Consider the following 13,575-nt stretch of genomic DNA (forward strand, 5'->3'; position numbering starts at 1 on the left):
GAACAAACAGACAAAGCAATTAGTTAAATAAGACGATGGCTCTGGAACAGAAACACTGAACGCTTCACAAGCCTTAAGACTTTTAACAACATGGTCGACTCAACTCACTAGAGCCAGTTTCCCAAATAAACCAGTAACTGACCAATGAAAGCTTCACGTCAACTTGTCACCATAGCAACCAAGTGTCACATACAAAAGCAGTCACATTAACAACACAAACGGTTAAAAGAACAACAAAACAAATATCAGATTACTACAATATTACAATACTTCTATAGTCTCAGCTGCCCTGGAACTGATGATGTTAACATGTCCGCCAATGTTCACCAGCTGCCTCTACGATCTGATCACCTCCGATTATTCTCTCCCGCAGCACAATCGCGCAATCACACAGGTAAGCTGGGGAAAGTGTCTTGCCTTCTCCTTTTCTTTACCATGTCCTTTCCCTATTTCAGCGGGAAAACTATTACTAATAATGCTAATGAAAACTACTTTAAAGAGGTGGTATTTTACTTATGTGGTATTAACTGCTAAAACATAACATATTCACCCATGTTACCTTTTATTGTTTTGAAAAAGCTATATTTGCTGGAAAAAAAAACAAGATTTATATTCGTTTCTGATGCTCTGAATCTCCCCTCAATTTGCTCTCTGCGTTAGGTCACTCCCCCTTCAGAGCACTATCACAACACAATCAACGTGCATCCCAATAATTAAATGTACATCATATTGCACCATGTTTTTGTATATTTATGGAGAATTGTTACGTGGGCATAGGTGATGTAGGCTTGTGGGCGGAGCATTGAACCGGATCGAACAGCTAAGATGGGTTCGAATAGGGACTGAGAGAGATCACTTGATTACTCAAACATGCACGTACACCATCTAAAACCTCTTCAGGCATGTTTTTGATGAGGGAACAGCGTGTTAAAAAGTTCCAAAAAGTAATATGTCCCCAAGTGTTACCAACAACAAATGAGTTAGATATGACAGATTTAAACACCCCAACTTCACAAATGTTGACGCTGTTTACAATTAAAACCCCGTAATACACTCTAATACCAACTCAAACCCAACAGTACTGACTCAGATTAAAAAAAAAAACCCTGCAGCGTTACATTGCAGACAAGCTCAAACTTTCCTCTTTAAGCTCTCAGCCCCTTATGGAGGCAGGAGTCTGGGCTCGTCTCAGCCTCACTGACAGCCCTATCCAGAACACTGTCACACTCACTGCTCATTAGTGGCACACAGGGCGACAGGGGCGAGGGGTGACAGGGCCGACAGGAGCGACAGGGGACGGCGACATCACCGCACACACTGGGAACAAGAGGTCTGAGCAGGACAGAGGAGAGAGCGAGCACCCCATCACAAACATGTGTGAGAGGGCAAGGAGGAACTTAATATCAGCAGATTTTAATAAGAGGAGAAGCGTGTCAGGACAAGGAGAGGATGGGTAAAAACAGTGTTATAGTGTTTGGATTATGCAGGTGAAATACTGTAACAATAGAGCAGAGATGGAAGTACTCCATTCTGTTATTTAAGTAAAAGTACAGATACCAGAACAAAGAAATACCCAAGTAAAAGTAGCACATGAAAAAGTACCCATTTTAAAATGTATTTAAACAGTAAAAAGTTAAAGTATTTCGTCCAGATTTTGACGTCTTTTAAGGTTTCAAATGTAGTGATTTAGATAAAGATTTGTGCTGAATTTTGTTCAACAGAAACAACAGAATCATTATATATATATATATATATATATATATATATATATATATATATATATATATATATATATATATATATATATATATATATATATATATATATATATATATATATATATATATATATATATTATTTTTTTTATTTTTTTTTATTTTTTTTGTTTATTTTAAAAATAAACACTCAGCAGGTCTCAAATAATAAGAAAAAATACTTTTACTTTTGAGTCCAGTTCAAAAATGTAGTGGAGTAGAAATTACTGAAACCTGCTCTCAAATGTAGTGAAGTAAAAATAAAAAGTATCTACTGTAAAATGTACTTAATTAAAGTACAGAGACCTACATTTTTTTCTAGCGAATATAACACTTAAGAATAGAGCTGAGGAAGGCTGAAATGTGACACACATTTTTGGAGTGAATACGCTTCACCTCACCTAAATATCTTCTTCAGTTCTGACATAGCTCTGGTGAGGGACTGCCTTAAATAACACATACTACGCATTTGTCTGGCATTTTAAACATGCTTTAGGTCACCTGGGGATAACTACAGAATTGTATCTGGAGCTGAAAATGAGGATTCATTTTGAAAATAAGAGATTAAAGATTACTTAAACATGAATCACTCCAAATACAACTTCAGAGGCTCAATGAGAAGAAACAACTAGAACATGGTTAAAAGCTCTGAAAAGATTTTTCATGAGCAACTCTTTCAAATAAAGACCAATACAAACAAAGCCAACAAACTGCATAGGTCCATTTAAAACAAAGCAGGAGCAGATGTGATTATAAATGTTTATCACCAGATTATTAAAGTGCATTAGTGGCACCAGTGTATCCTGTTTTTTCATGTCCTTTAAATGTATTCCATTTTTGGGAAGCAGAATAACCAATTTTTTTTCTCCCATTTCAGTTCTAGTGCGGCCAGTTTTTAGATGCGAACAATAATCCTACATAAAACTTTGTAACACACTAAAGAGCTTTAACACGTTGATTTTGATAATATGGCTCCTTTAAATCAAATGAAAGAAAATGGTAAAAGGAAAATATTAAAACAACTAGACAAACAACTAAACAAAAAGTTGTAGGAGAGAAGATGTTTAGCTGGTCATTCAAGCCACTTCTTCAGTTCAGGTCAGATCACTGGTGGACACTGCCTTATATTTATCTGAAGGGAGGAGCTAACTACACTGAAACTAACACACCTGTTTGTTTACAGTTTCTGTTTGTTGGCTCGGTCTACTCAGCTTAAACTAGGTGTGAACTGTGCCTGAGTCATACTTAGCATAATCATTCAGGCCCCTAATGGGTGCTCTCACACATATTAGCATCCTGGCCTAGCCCTATTATTTTCTTTGATTTGGTTTGTGTCTGAGGACGATGTTATATCTCTTATATCTCTTCAGACAGATATAAGGCAGTGTCCACCAATAATCTGACCTGAATTGAAGAAGTGGCTTGGATGAGCAGCGAAATGTCTTCACTCCTACAACTTTTTGTCCAGTTGATAGTTATATTTTTCTTTTCCTACAAAAATGAAAGTTAGTTTACATAAGGTTACTGTCTACAATTTAGAAAGTAGTGGCTTTAATAACACAGCAGCTGAGACCAGCACCACTTTTGCAAAGACGCTGAACCTGGATAAGCCGCGTAAGCTCCTGACACACGACTGTCCCATCGAGTCCATTTCAAAATGACCAAATCACTCACTGACCCACTTTATAAAATATACAGTTTGGATGTGTGCAAAAACAAGAGCCGGAGCTGGCTGCAAACACGGCTCTGAGTCACCTTCTCATCATTAGGCCCTGACTCACACACAACCGCCTGACACACTTGCATTCACAATTTCGGGACAAAAAGCAACAATGCATTAGGTTGAGTTGTTGTTATGTCATTCACAGCAGGTCAGAGTTAAGAAGTTGGTGTTTAACTTTCAAAAGTATTTTGTTCTAGTTTAGGTTAATCTGAGTTTACTGCTTCTGTTCACATGAAATAAAGCAGGTATAAAGTTCGATATGTTCTCTGTCAAAGCAAATGTTCTGAACACAACATATGAGGGTCCAGCGGTGGAACGTAATGAAGTAAAAGTAGTAAAGTATTGTACATAAGTAAAGTACAGATACCAAAAATTCTACTTACAGTGGACACTTTTTACTTTTACTTCACTCCATTTGAGAGCAGGTATCTGTACTTTCTACTCCACTACATTTTTAAACAGGTTTGAAAAGTAAAAGTATTTTTTATTACTGTCTGGGACCTGCTGAAAAGGCTGAGGGTTTATTTTTTAACATGTTCATAATTTGAGCAAAACAAAAATATACCAATAAAAAGAGGGAGGAATAAAACCATTGATTCAATTATTTCTGATTCAACACAAATTTAGATTTTTTTCATGCGATACTTTTACTTGAGTATTTTTCTGCTCCGCTATCTGTACTTTTACTTAAGTAACAAAACTGAGTACTTCTTCCAAAACTGGGCCCACATACAATATTTTAAAACAATGAAAGAAATAATAAATACCTTATATATGGGTATTTTAAACTTTAAACAAGAAGATGGAAACCATATTTTAATCAATTAGGAAAACTACTGAATGAGAAATTTGTAACAGAACCATAGACCTGCTAGGCCCCTGTGGTCCCTCTCTCTGTAACTGCTGCCGTCAGGCTCCTCATTTTGGTCTTAAAATGTTCGTATTAACCCTCTCTACATGATCCTGGTGTTTATATTTGGCTATTTTGTTTGTAACTCAAGATATGAATATTAATAACAGACAAATCAGGCGCCATATTTAGCCAGAGTCACTCCCACTAGCGTTAGCAACGGGTTTGATTGGCAGCGTTGTTAAGCATCTGCTCCCTGCTAAACCAGCGGTACAGACGGGGAGGGGCATTACCTGCTCCGGATAGGCTTTTTGGTTGCTATGATACTCGTGGTTGGAATTCCTAATATGCAACTTGGCTCCAAATTGGTCCCTATAACTGCAGCCTCGATGAGTTTCCTTTGACTGGAGCTGAATGAGTGAGTGTGGCTTCAGTCAAATGAGTTTCATTTCACTGGAGCCACACTCACTTAGTCCATTTCTTTATACAGTCTTTCCTCGTGATATGAAGCCTGGTTTTCTAACAAATTGGGCTTTAGCCTTAAATTCCTACAAACGCATTAGAAAGTCAGTTTTGAGCTGTGTATAAATGAGAACAAAAAAAACAAGACATTTAACAGCTGAAGTGCTATTAAAACCACCCCGACCATTAGAATTACTGCCATTACTAAAAATGCCACTGGAAACACTATGGGGCCTATTATCACAAAGGAATAATTCTGCACTTTTCCCTTCAGCATATAATGAGAGGGCCATTAGATTTTTGCATCCAATTTGAGTCAGTAAATGTGATTTTGAGAAGCTTTGTAATGGGAGTGGAGCTGGAAGCTGCGTATCTTGTAAACATATAAACTGAATGGCAGCACAGGTTTGGTCATCTGGATCATGATTTTAAGAATATAAACAAAAATATCAAATTATATTTTTTGATAAGCACTGGGATTGGATTTGCAGTTGGTGTTTTGCTAATAAGATTCAGTTCAAAATTCATTTTAACAGTATCCTGGAAAACTAAAGACTCAAATAGGAACTGACAAACTAATGAACATAAGTACAGATCTAAGCTACAGGGTCAGCAGTTTTTATGCACAATAAGATTCCATGGAGACACAGGTAGGTACATCTGACACACAGAGACATTTCAGAACATAAGTACAGCTATTGCGAGTTGCCAATTGAGTCCATTCAAATTACACTGGGTTACAAAAAAAACATTTTTGAAAGTTGTCTGTGTTTTTTCAACTGAATTAGGACCATTTTGCACTGCTGAATCCAAAAATGATATCCATTTTTCTCAGTCAGGTCAGGTTTTTATGCTAATTTGATTTTGAAAAATACGATCTTCTGACTAAATTGATTACAATTTTGTGACATTATCAAGTTGATTTTCTTTAATATTTCTCATCCAAAAAATGTTTTAGGAGATAAAAAATAGTTTTCTAACAGAATGTATTAATTAAATGTTACGTTATGTTAATTGATAAAGGTAAGTACATGTAAATTGGAACGTTACGTTATCATTGTGCAAAATTCAGGACATGAACTTCTGTTTCTATGAACCCCTTGAATGCTCAGCAGCAGGGATGTCTCTCTTCAGAGTCCAACAGTAATCAGACATCATGACTGCATCCCAGCGTCCCCGATACCTGGTCTCCATCTCTTTTATGTCCTGATGGAATCTCTCCACCTGCTCATCACTCAGTGATCCCAGATTCTCAGGAAACCTGAACATTTAGCTCCTTTTGGGAAAAAGGATGTGGAGCATCATCATTAAAACCACACTGGAGGAATCTTTGTCACTGATGTCAGGAACTTCTACAAAGACAGGTACTGGAATTTCATCACAGTGAGCTACAGGACGACGTGCTGATTCACGGTCAGGATACTTGAGGCTGCTTCGGTTCTTTCTGCTGATCCCAGTCACATCAATAGCCCAGAAGTAGCTATTGATGTCGGCTCCCTCCAAACCATGGGAATTCCAAACTTCAGACAACTCTTATTGGCCTTTAGTCCACTGACGCAGATACTCGGTGCATGACTTGCATGCCATGTGTGGCGCCCAAGCTTCATCTTGGTCACCAAGTTTAATACCAAAATAAGCATGGTAAGCACACTTTATGAAACTTGTGACTTGATTCCTGTTAGAAACATTGGTGTATTCACTGCAGATGTAGCAGAATATGTCAGGCTTATTTTTGCAAGATCTTCTAGTCGAAGCCATTTCATTCACTTGTAATATAAAAAAAAACAATTAGTCATAATTTGGCACATGCAAAATCTTCAGCATTTGTTTATAACGAGAAATATAACAGAATTTTGCATCATATGACGTGAAAATACTCATACATGTAAACAAAATCGTCCAAAAACAAATATGTAGCTTAGTTCAGAACGTTGACCTGATTGAGCAAAACCAATGTGATTTTTGGATTCAGAACATCAAAATGATCCTAAATCAGCAAAAAAATCTTAGACAATAAATTTAGTGTTGATCAGTGTTATTATTTTGATACAATTTTGATAATTTTAATAGTCTACTTCTTTATACAAAAAAGAAGCTCATGGAGGCAGTTAAAGGGACCAATTTGAAGCAGAGTTCCATATTTGGAATTCCAACCTTGAGTATCATAGCAACCAAAGGGCCAATCTGCAAAAAGACTGTTGAAGGTAACACCCCTTTGTGCCTGCACCGCTGGTTTAGCAGAAAGTGGGCACTTTGCAACACTGTCACTCAAACCTGTTGCTAATGGTAGTGGGAAAAAAGGTGCTTAATTCGTCTCTTATTAATGTTCATATCTTGATTTATGGACATGATGGCAAAATAAAAATAGCAGGGTCATGTAGAGCGGGTTAATACAAACATTAAACAGACAGCTTTTCAACAGAAAGTGAATTGGAGCCATTAGAGTCACTGTAGCCAGAAGCGTGCCCATAATCACTTCCTGTGTGGAACGCGATGGCTATCAGGTTAGCCATGTCCATTTATATACACACGTTTCTGTATTTCGATGTTTGTTGTCCTCTGTCTCATTAAGGTTTGCTCCGCCCCAGTCCATAACATGGTTCTCTCTTGTACAAAGATCAGACATGGGATTGATTGATTTTGGATTTCAATTAATCTTGCAGCCCTAATCTGGATAATAGTTTTGAATGTCAATGCACTTTACTACAGGACTGCTAATTGTAAAATGATGGATCCAGTTATTTACACAGACACACTCAGACAAATCAGGGACTTGGTAAAACCTCAGGCTTAAAATAACACAGGTAAGAATCACTGGCCCGTCTGCAAATTTGGGTGTTTGTTAAAGATATTAAAAGGGCTTTGTTTATAATCCTGGAGCAGGTTAAAATCTGCCAAAACTCTTTAATAGTGAATGAGGCAAGAAATCTATTTGGCACGAAAGCAGAGACTTTGAGCAAACACTTAGCTGCAGCATTAGGGCTTTAGGAGAATATCAGAAAAGATGGCTACCTTTCAACTTTACAACATTTCAAGTCAAGATTTAGTTTGGCTAAAAAAAAGGCCACAAATGCACTTTAATAATCTGTAATAAACATTTATAATCTCACCTGCACATGTCTATAATGTTTTAAATTGACTTAGATACTTAATTATTGTGTTTGTATTTCGCTTGCATTTTTACGTATTTTAATAGAGTGTCTAAGCATTCTCATTGGGTTCTTCCTGTAGAAAAAGATAAAATAAATAAGTTTGACTGACAAAATTCCATGACAGTTTAGTTGAAGAAACACTCTCAATGCACCAAAAACTATACATTTTTATCAGAAATAGAGGCTGTAAGTTCTTATCTTATGCATTAAAAGACTCCTATTATTTTTGATCCATGAATATTAATAAGAAACTGAACAGCTGCTGGACAGAACTGCAGCTGTAAACAGATCACATATATTTTTATTGACCTTATTCAGCTCCGCCCACTTCTGTAAATGCTCCTAAACTATATCTTTGTGGTGACGCTTCAGGTTAAGAGGGAATCCCATTCATTTCAATGGAGGATTAGGGAAAATACTGTCCAAATACTAACGGCCTGGCCCTGCTTAGCTTCAAATATGTGACAAGATCGGGGTTTAACAAGGAAGTTTGGCCATTATATTCCTGCTTTTAATTAGGACTATTACAATCCAACACCATGTTAGTAATTCCACAGAGAAATGGGATCTGTTTGGAGAAGGACCTGTCTGATGGCTTGTAGCTCAGATCTTCGGTGCCATTCGCTGCTTTGTTTAATTGTAGTTTTACTTATCACTTGGATCTTTCATTAGTGCAGCTGTGAGTCTGAATTACTCCTCAGGGAACAGTACGGTTTTTGAATGTGACAACTATCAGAAAATGTCAGAAGACAAAACTAAACGGAAAACCACACGAGCTGGGATGGGTATTTTGAACGCCTCTTCAGTGGTAAGTTATCTGGCCTCACAGGAGGAAGGAGGAGGACTGGTTTGAGACGGGTTGGTTTGTTATTATAGAGAAAATTTGTCCTCTGCATTTGACCCAGTACAGTCGTTCAAATCTGTTTAATTTACATAAAGCTAAATATACAAATAAAAATGATCTAATTGTTTCTGTTGAACAAAATCCAGCAAAATCACTACATTTGTAGCATTATAAGACTTCACAATCTGCAAGAAATACTTAACTTTTTACTCGTTAAGTACATTTTTACTTTACATTACTTTTGTTATGTGATACTTTTACTTGAGTATTTATTGCTCCAGTATCTGTATTTTAATTAAGTAACAAAATGAAGTACTTTTTCCACCACTGATGGAGGATAGAACAGGCAAACTACACAAAAATCCCCAATCTGGCCTGGGAAATGAATCCAGGACCTTCTTGTTGTGAGTCAAACGTGCTTGCCAATAGTACCTAGTCATCCTCCTCCAAACCATATACAATGTAGACTGATCCTCCAGATTAGAACTTCTAACCGTTAACCCACATCAAGATCTGAAGAAGGGGTTAAATGCAGAGGACGTTCTACACAAGACCCTGCACAGAAAGGTCCTGTTTAACTCTTGTGAACTTTAAGCCATGTTATAATGCTGTTACCTCAACATTATCTCACCTGGAGTTGTGTTTTGTTTCATTCACACATGTCTGAGTAACACTTTATTATTAGTCTGTCTACATCGCCAAAGCTCGAGATTCTCTGTTCTGTCTTGTGATGTCATGACACGGTAGTTTTCAAGTTAAAAGCTACATTTTACGTTTTGTTGTAGTAAAGATTGTATCACCAAATGACATCACAAGGTGTCAGGTGGAGTGTTTTCTTTTTAAAAACAGAATGCAGCCTAAATGTGCAGGGGTTGTGTTTTAAACGTGTGTGAATGAAACAAAACAATGAGAAAACAACATTATAACATAGATCAGAAAATAGCCTAATATGGGACCTTTAATTTTACTTTCTCAATACTCTAAAGCCGATTATGAAATATAGATGCGGCCTGGTTTTTCTACTCCATGAGAACAGCAAAGTTCAAATGATGTGGGGAGACTTGCTCGCTCCAAACTCAGAAGGTTAGAGGCAAACCTAAGTCCACAGTGAGACTCTTTCAAATGTCTCTCTGTGTGTGGACAGCAGAGGGGTGCTCAGCAGAAACACAGAACACTGAGTTGGATTCGATCACAGGCGGAGGAGGAGGAAAAGAAAGAGGAGGCGGAGGAGGAAGATGGAACAGGATTTTAACTTTGGTGCCAAGAGAAGGTAAAATCTGCAGAGATGAGCTGGTGACAGGCACAGCTCAACAATGGAACACTTTAAGAATCAGGAAGGAGTGATTTCAACCTAATTAAGTGTATATTTTTAATGGAGATGGCAAACAGACGACAAAACGTCACTGTCTGAATGGAAAGACATTATAACTTTACATGCTATGCAGTTCAACTCTGAGTCCCGCACCACACTGCTGAGCCTCTGAGATGTGCTGTCTTTAAGTGGAACCAAAAACTTTATTTTGTTACTACTACTACTACTACTACTACTACTACTACTACTACTACTACTACTACTACTACTACTACTACTACTACTACTACTACTACTACTACTACTACTACTACTACTACTACTACTACTACTACTACTACTACTACTACTACTACTTATGTTCAAAAACAGTTGCCTCCAGTGGCCACTGCAGTTTCAAGTACTACGTGACATCACACATGACTACCCTGATCACAAACACCTGGCTGCACAGGCAGAGTTTCAGTGTGGACCAATCCTCACACTTCAGTGCTCCAATTAATATCAAGTTCAGCAGCTCTATTCAAAAAGGTGTTTTGGGGGGCGGAGTTTAGGTGTTTACTCTCACTCTAAAATATTTTGTTTTGGTTGCTATGCCGACAAGTTCTCTATTCTCTCTAATAGGTTCTATTGGTCAGTTACTGATCTGTTGTGGAGACTGGCTCCCGTGAGTTGAAACTGCTGTAGTTTGGCTCTTGTTTTGGCGTGGGTTACGGCCTACGGTAGCCCTTATGTTCAGAAAATAAACAGCCAGAAGAACTTGCACATTTCCTTAAAAATCCAATATAATGTAATCATGTCTGATCTCCTTTTTCTCCTTTCAAGATTCTCTCATACTGTACTTGTGCAAGTCCTAAACCTGAAAACATAATTTATATTAAAAACAATTCCTCATTGATCAACTGCAAAACTGCAGTCACATAACAATCCTTTGACTTTTGTAGTGTCAAAAATACAACATTTAATTGTAACTGTGGTGGGCCAAAAGTTTGAGTATAACAATCAGCCCAGCAGAGCCTTTGTTGCCCAGAGACAGCACTTTCTATGCAATTCATTCAGGCCACATGGGACCATTTGCATGCCCATTCTTCATTCAACTGATATTTAAAGCTGGTGTATCTGATTTTTAAACATTGAGAGGAGAAAGTTTATATGTGAATGTGTCTAACTTGATCCTAGCTCTCACAAACTGTGTGGACGACCCTCACACAGCCAACCAGCTCTAATCACAAATATCATCATCATCATCATCATCATAATACAATTTACAAATGTTTTATGATTAAATCTGATTCTTTCACAAAGTACTGATTTTAAAATACACTTTATGAAGACAAAAACTACATTTACTAATTTGTGAAGAAAAAAAAAACCCTTCAGCTTTAAAGCAGACCTATTATGCAAGCTTTTAAAGACGTTCTAGTCTTTTTTTCTCATTGAGCCTCTGAAGTTGTATTTGGAGGGATTCATGTTTGAGTAATCTTTAATCGCTTATTTTCAAGACGCCATTTTGCCGATCAACCCCCATTTTCATCTCCACCGGTACACAGTCCAGTTTTATTTTCTTAATCAGTGATACTCATAGGATTCGGCAGTGTTGCATCATCATTTTGGTATGAATGAAAAAAATGGGCCCTAAACAAGAAGTAACAATATCACATAAAGGCGTGAGAAGGAAGGAGGAGAAGGACTTTAGCACTACACAAAATAATTATTCAAACCCAGCACATACAGAATCTTAATCCATAACCAAATCAATAAACAGGCGCCTTAAGAACAGTGAACACAAACAGCCCTATTTGAACCGCTGCAATTCTAATCCAGGTGAATGAGATGCTGCTGCAGTCTGTTCATTTTGAGTAATAACCAAACTAATGCATGAAGTGGATGTGATGGCTTTGCTATTATTCATATCATGATCACCATTATGTCTCCAGTCAAAAAACTAAAATCTTCTAATTGAAAAACAAACAAACAAAACCCTCATCTTGCCACATGAAATTAGCAGCATAACCACTCGTCTAATCTACAGTGACTTTTGAATTATGAACCTCAGCAGTATTTTCATTCACTGCCAAAGGATCAAAATTCACTGTATAATGGTATTTACAGCTTATTTAGCGTTTATTTTGCTATTGTAAATGAAGATATGAACATTAATAACAGAAGAATCAAGCGCCTTCTTTCCCCGTGGTTGCTCCTGCTAGCGTTAGTAAAATGTTTGATTGACAGCGTTGCTAAGCACCGGCACCACTGGTTTAGCAGGGTGCGGGCGCTTAGCAATGCTGGGAAGGGGTGTTAACTTCAACAGCTTTGCTTCGGATTGGCTCTTTGATTCCTATGATACTCGCACTCGGAATTCCAAATATGGAACTTGTCTCCAAATTGTCCCCTATAACTCTAGCCTCGATGAGCTTCATTTGACTGGAGCCGAACACGATGGGTGTCACACTCACTTAGCTCACTTCTTTATACACTCTGTGGTCTAGGCCTGTCACATTAACAAACTTTGAACTGTGATATTTTGTTGAAGAAAATATAGATGATAAACGATAATATGAAAGTAAAAAATAACGAGAAATGTCCCAGTTGTGCAAAGAAATTGTATACACGTGGAAATACTGACCCCCAAAAATATTGTTCCAGCTTCATTTCCTGAATGATAAGTAGTGGTGGAAGAAGTACTCAATTTAGTTACTTCTGTTCTCCGATGAGATTTGAGAAGGTTGGATTATAACTCATATGCCTAATTATAAACACAAAATAATTACTTAAGTCTTGAATTCTCTTATGTTTATGCATTTATTGCAGCTCATATTGACTTACAGACTTTGAAAAAAAAAAATCTAAGAACTATCTCTCATTATTCTGGCATTTTGCAAATAGAAATAATTTTGGTAATCCTAATTAACAGCCCTTCCTGCCCCACCCCTGGCAGGAGTGACCTCTGGGGAAGAAGCCGCCTGATTTGTCTGTTATTAATGTTCATATCTTGATTTACAGACACAATACAGAAATAAAAACACAAGGATCATGTAGAACAGGTTAATACAAACATTTTAAGACCAAAATGACAAGTCTGACAGCAGCAGTTACAGAGAGACGGGCCACAGTTTTCTAATGTAAAGTGAATTGGAGCCAGAGTCGATGGAGCCAGAAGCACAACCATGATCAATTCCTAGTTGGAACGTGGCAGTTAGCAGGTTAGCATATCCATTTACAAATACAGTCTATGGTTCAGACTTGTAGTTCAGTAACATCTTTAGCTCCTGTTCGCTCCTCTGCTTGTGCTAAAAATGACCTTATTGCAGTGTATATTTCAAACTGCACTCACCTTTTCAGTGATGATGCGATCCACACATTGCTTTCCTGTTAAAGGCAAACTGCATGTGTCCAATATTTTGTGTTTTCCTCCCTGTGGAGAAGAGAAAAACACAGTTATTCATATCAGCAGGTGAGTCACTAGAATGTGCTGTAA

General features: G+C 37.4%; 1 protein-coding gene across 1 annotated transcript in view; it reads right to left on the minus strand.

The window, feature by feature from the left end:
- Positions 1 to 13,575, minus strand: part of oxct1a (3-oxoacid CoA transferase 1a) — a 92,580-nt gene that overhangs the window by 3,870 nt on the left and 75,135 nt on the right. The window contains exon 15 of the mRNA XM_033972896.2: positions 13,432 to 13,512. Within this exon, the coding sequence (XP_033828787.1) occupies positions 13,432 to 13,512 (81 nt within the window). The remainder of the gene's footprint in view (positions 1 to 13,431; positions 13,513 to 13,575) is intronic.

Source organism: Periophthalmus magnuspinnatus, chromosome 9 (assembly GCF_009829125.3).
Source record: "Periophthalmus magnuspinnatus isolate fPerMag1 chromosome 9, fPerMag1.2.pri, whole genome shotgun sequence".
Classification (NCBI taxonomy): Eukaryota; Metazoa; Chordata; class Actinopteri; order Gobiiformes; family Gobiidae; genus Periophthalmus; species Periophthalmus magnuspinnatus.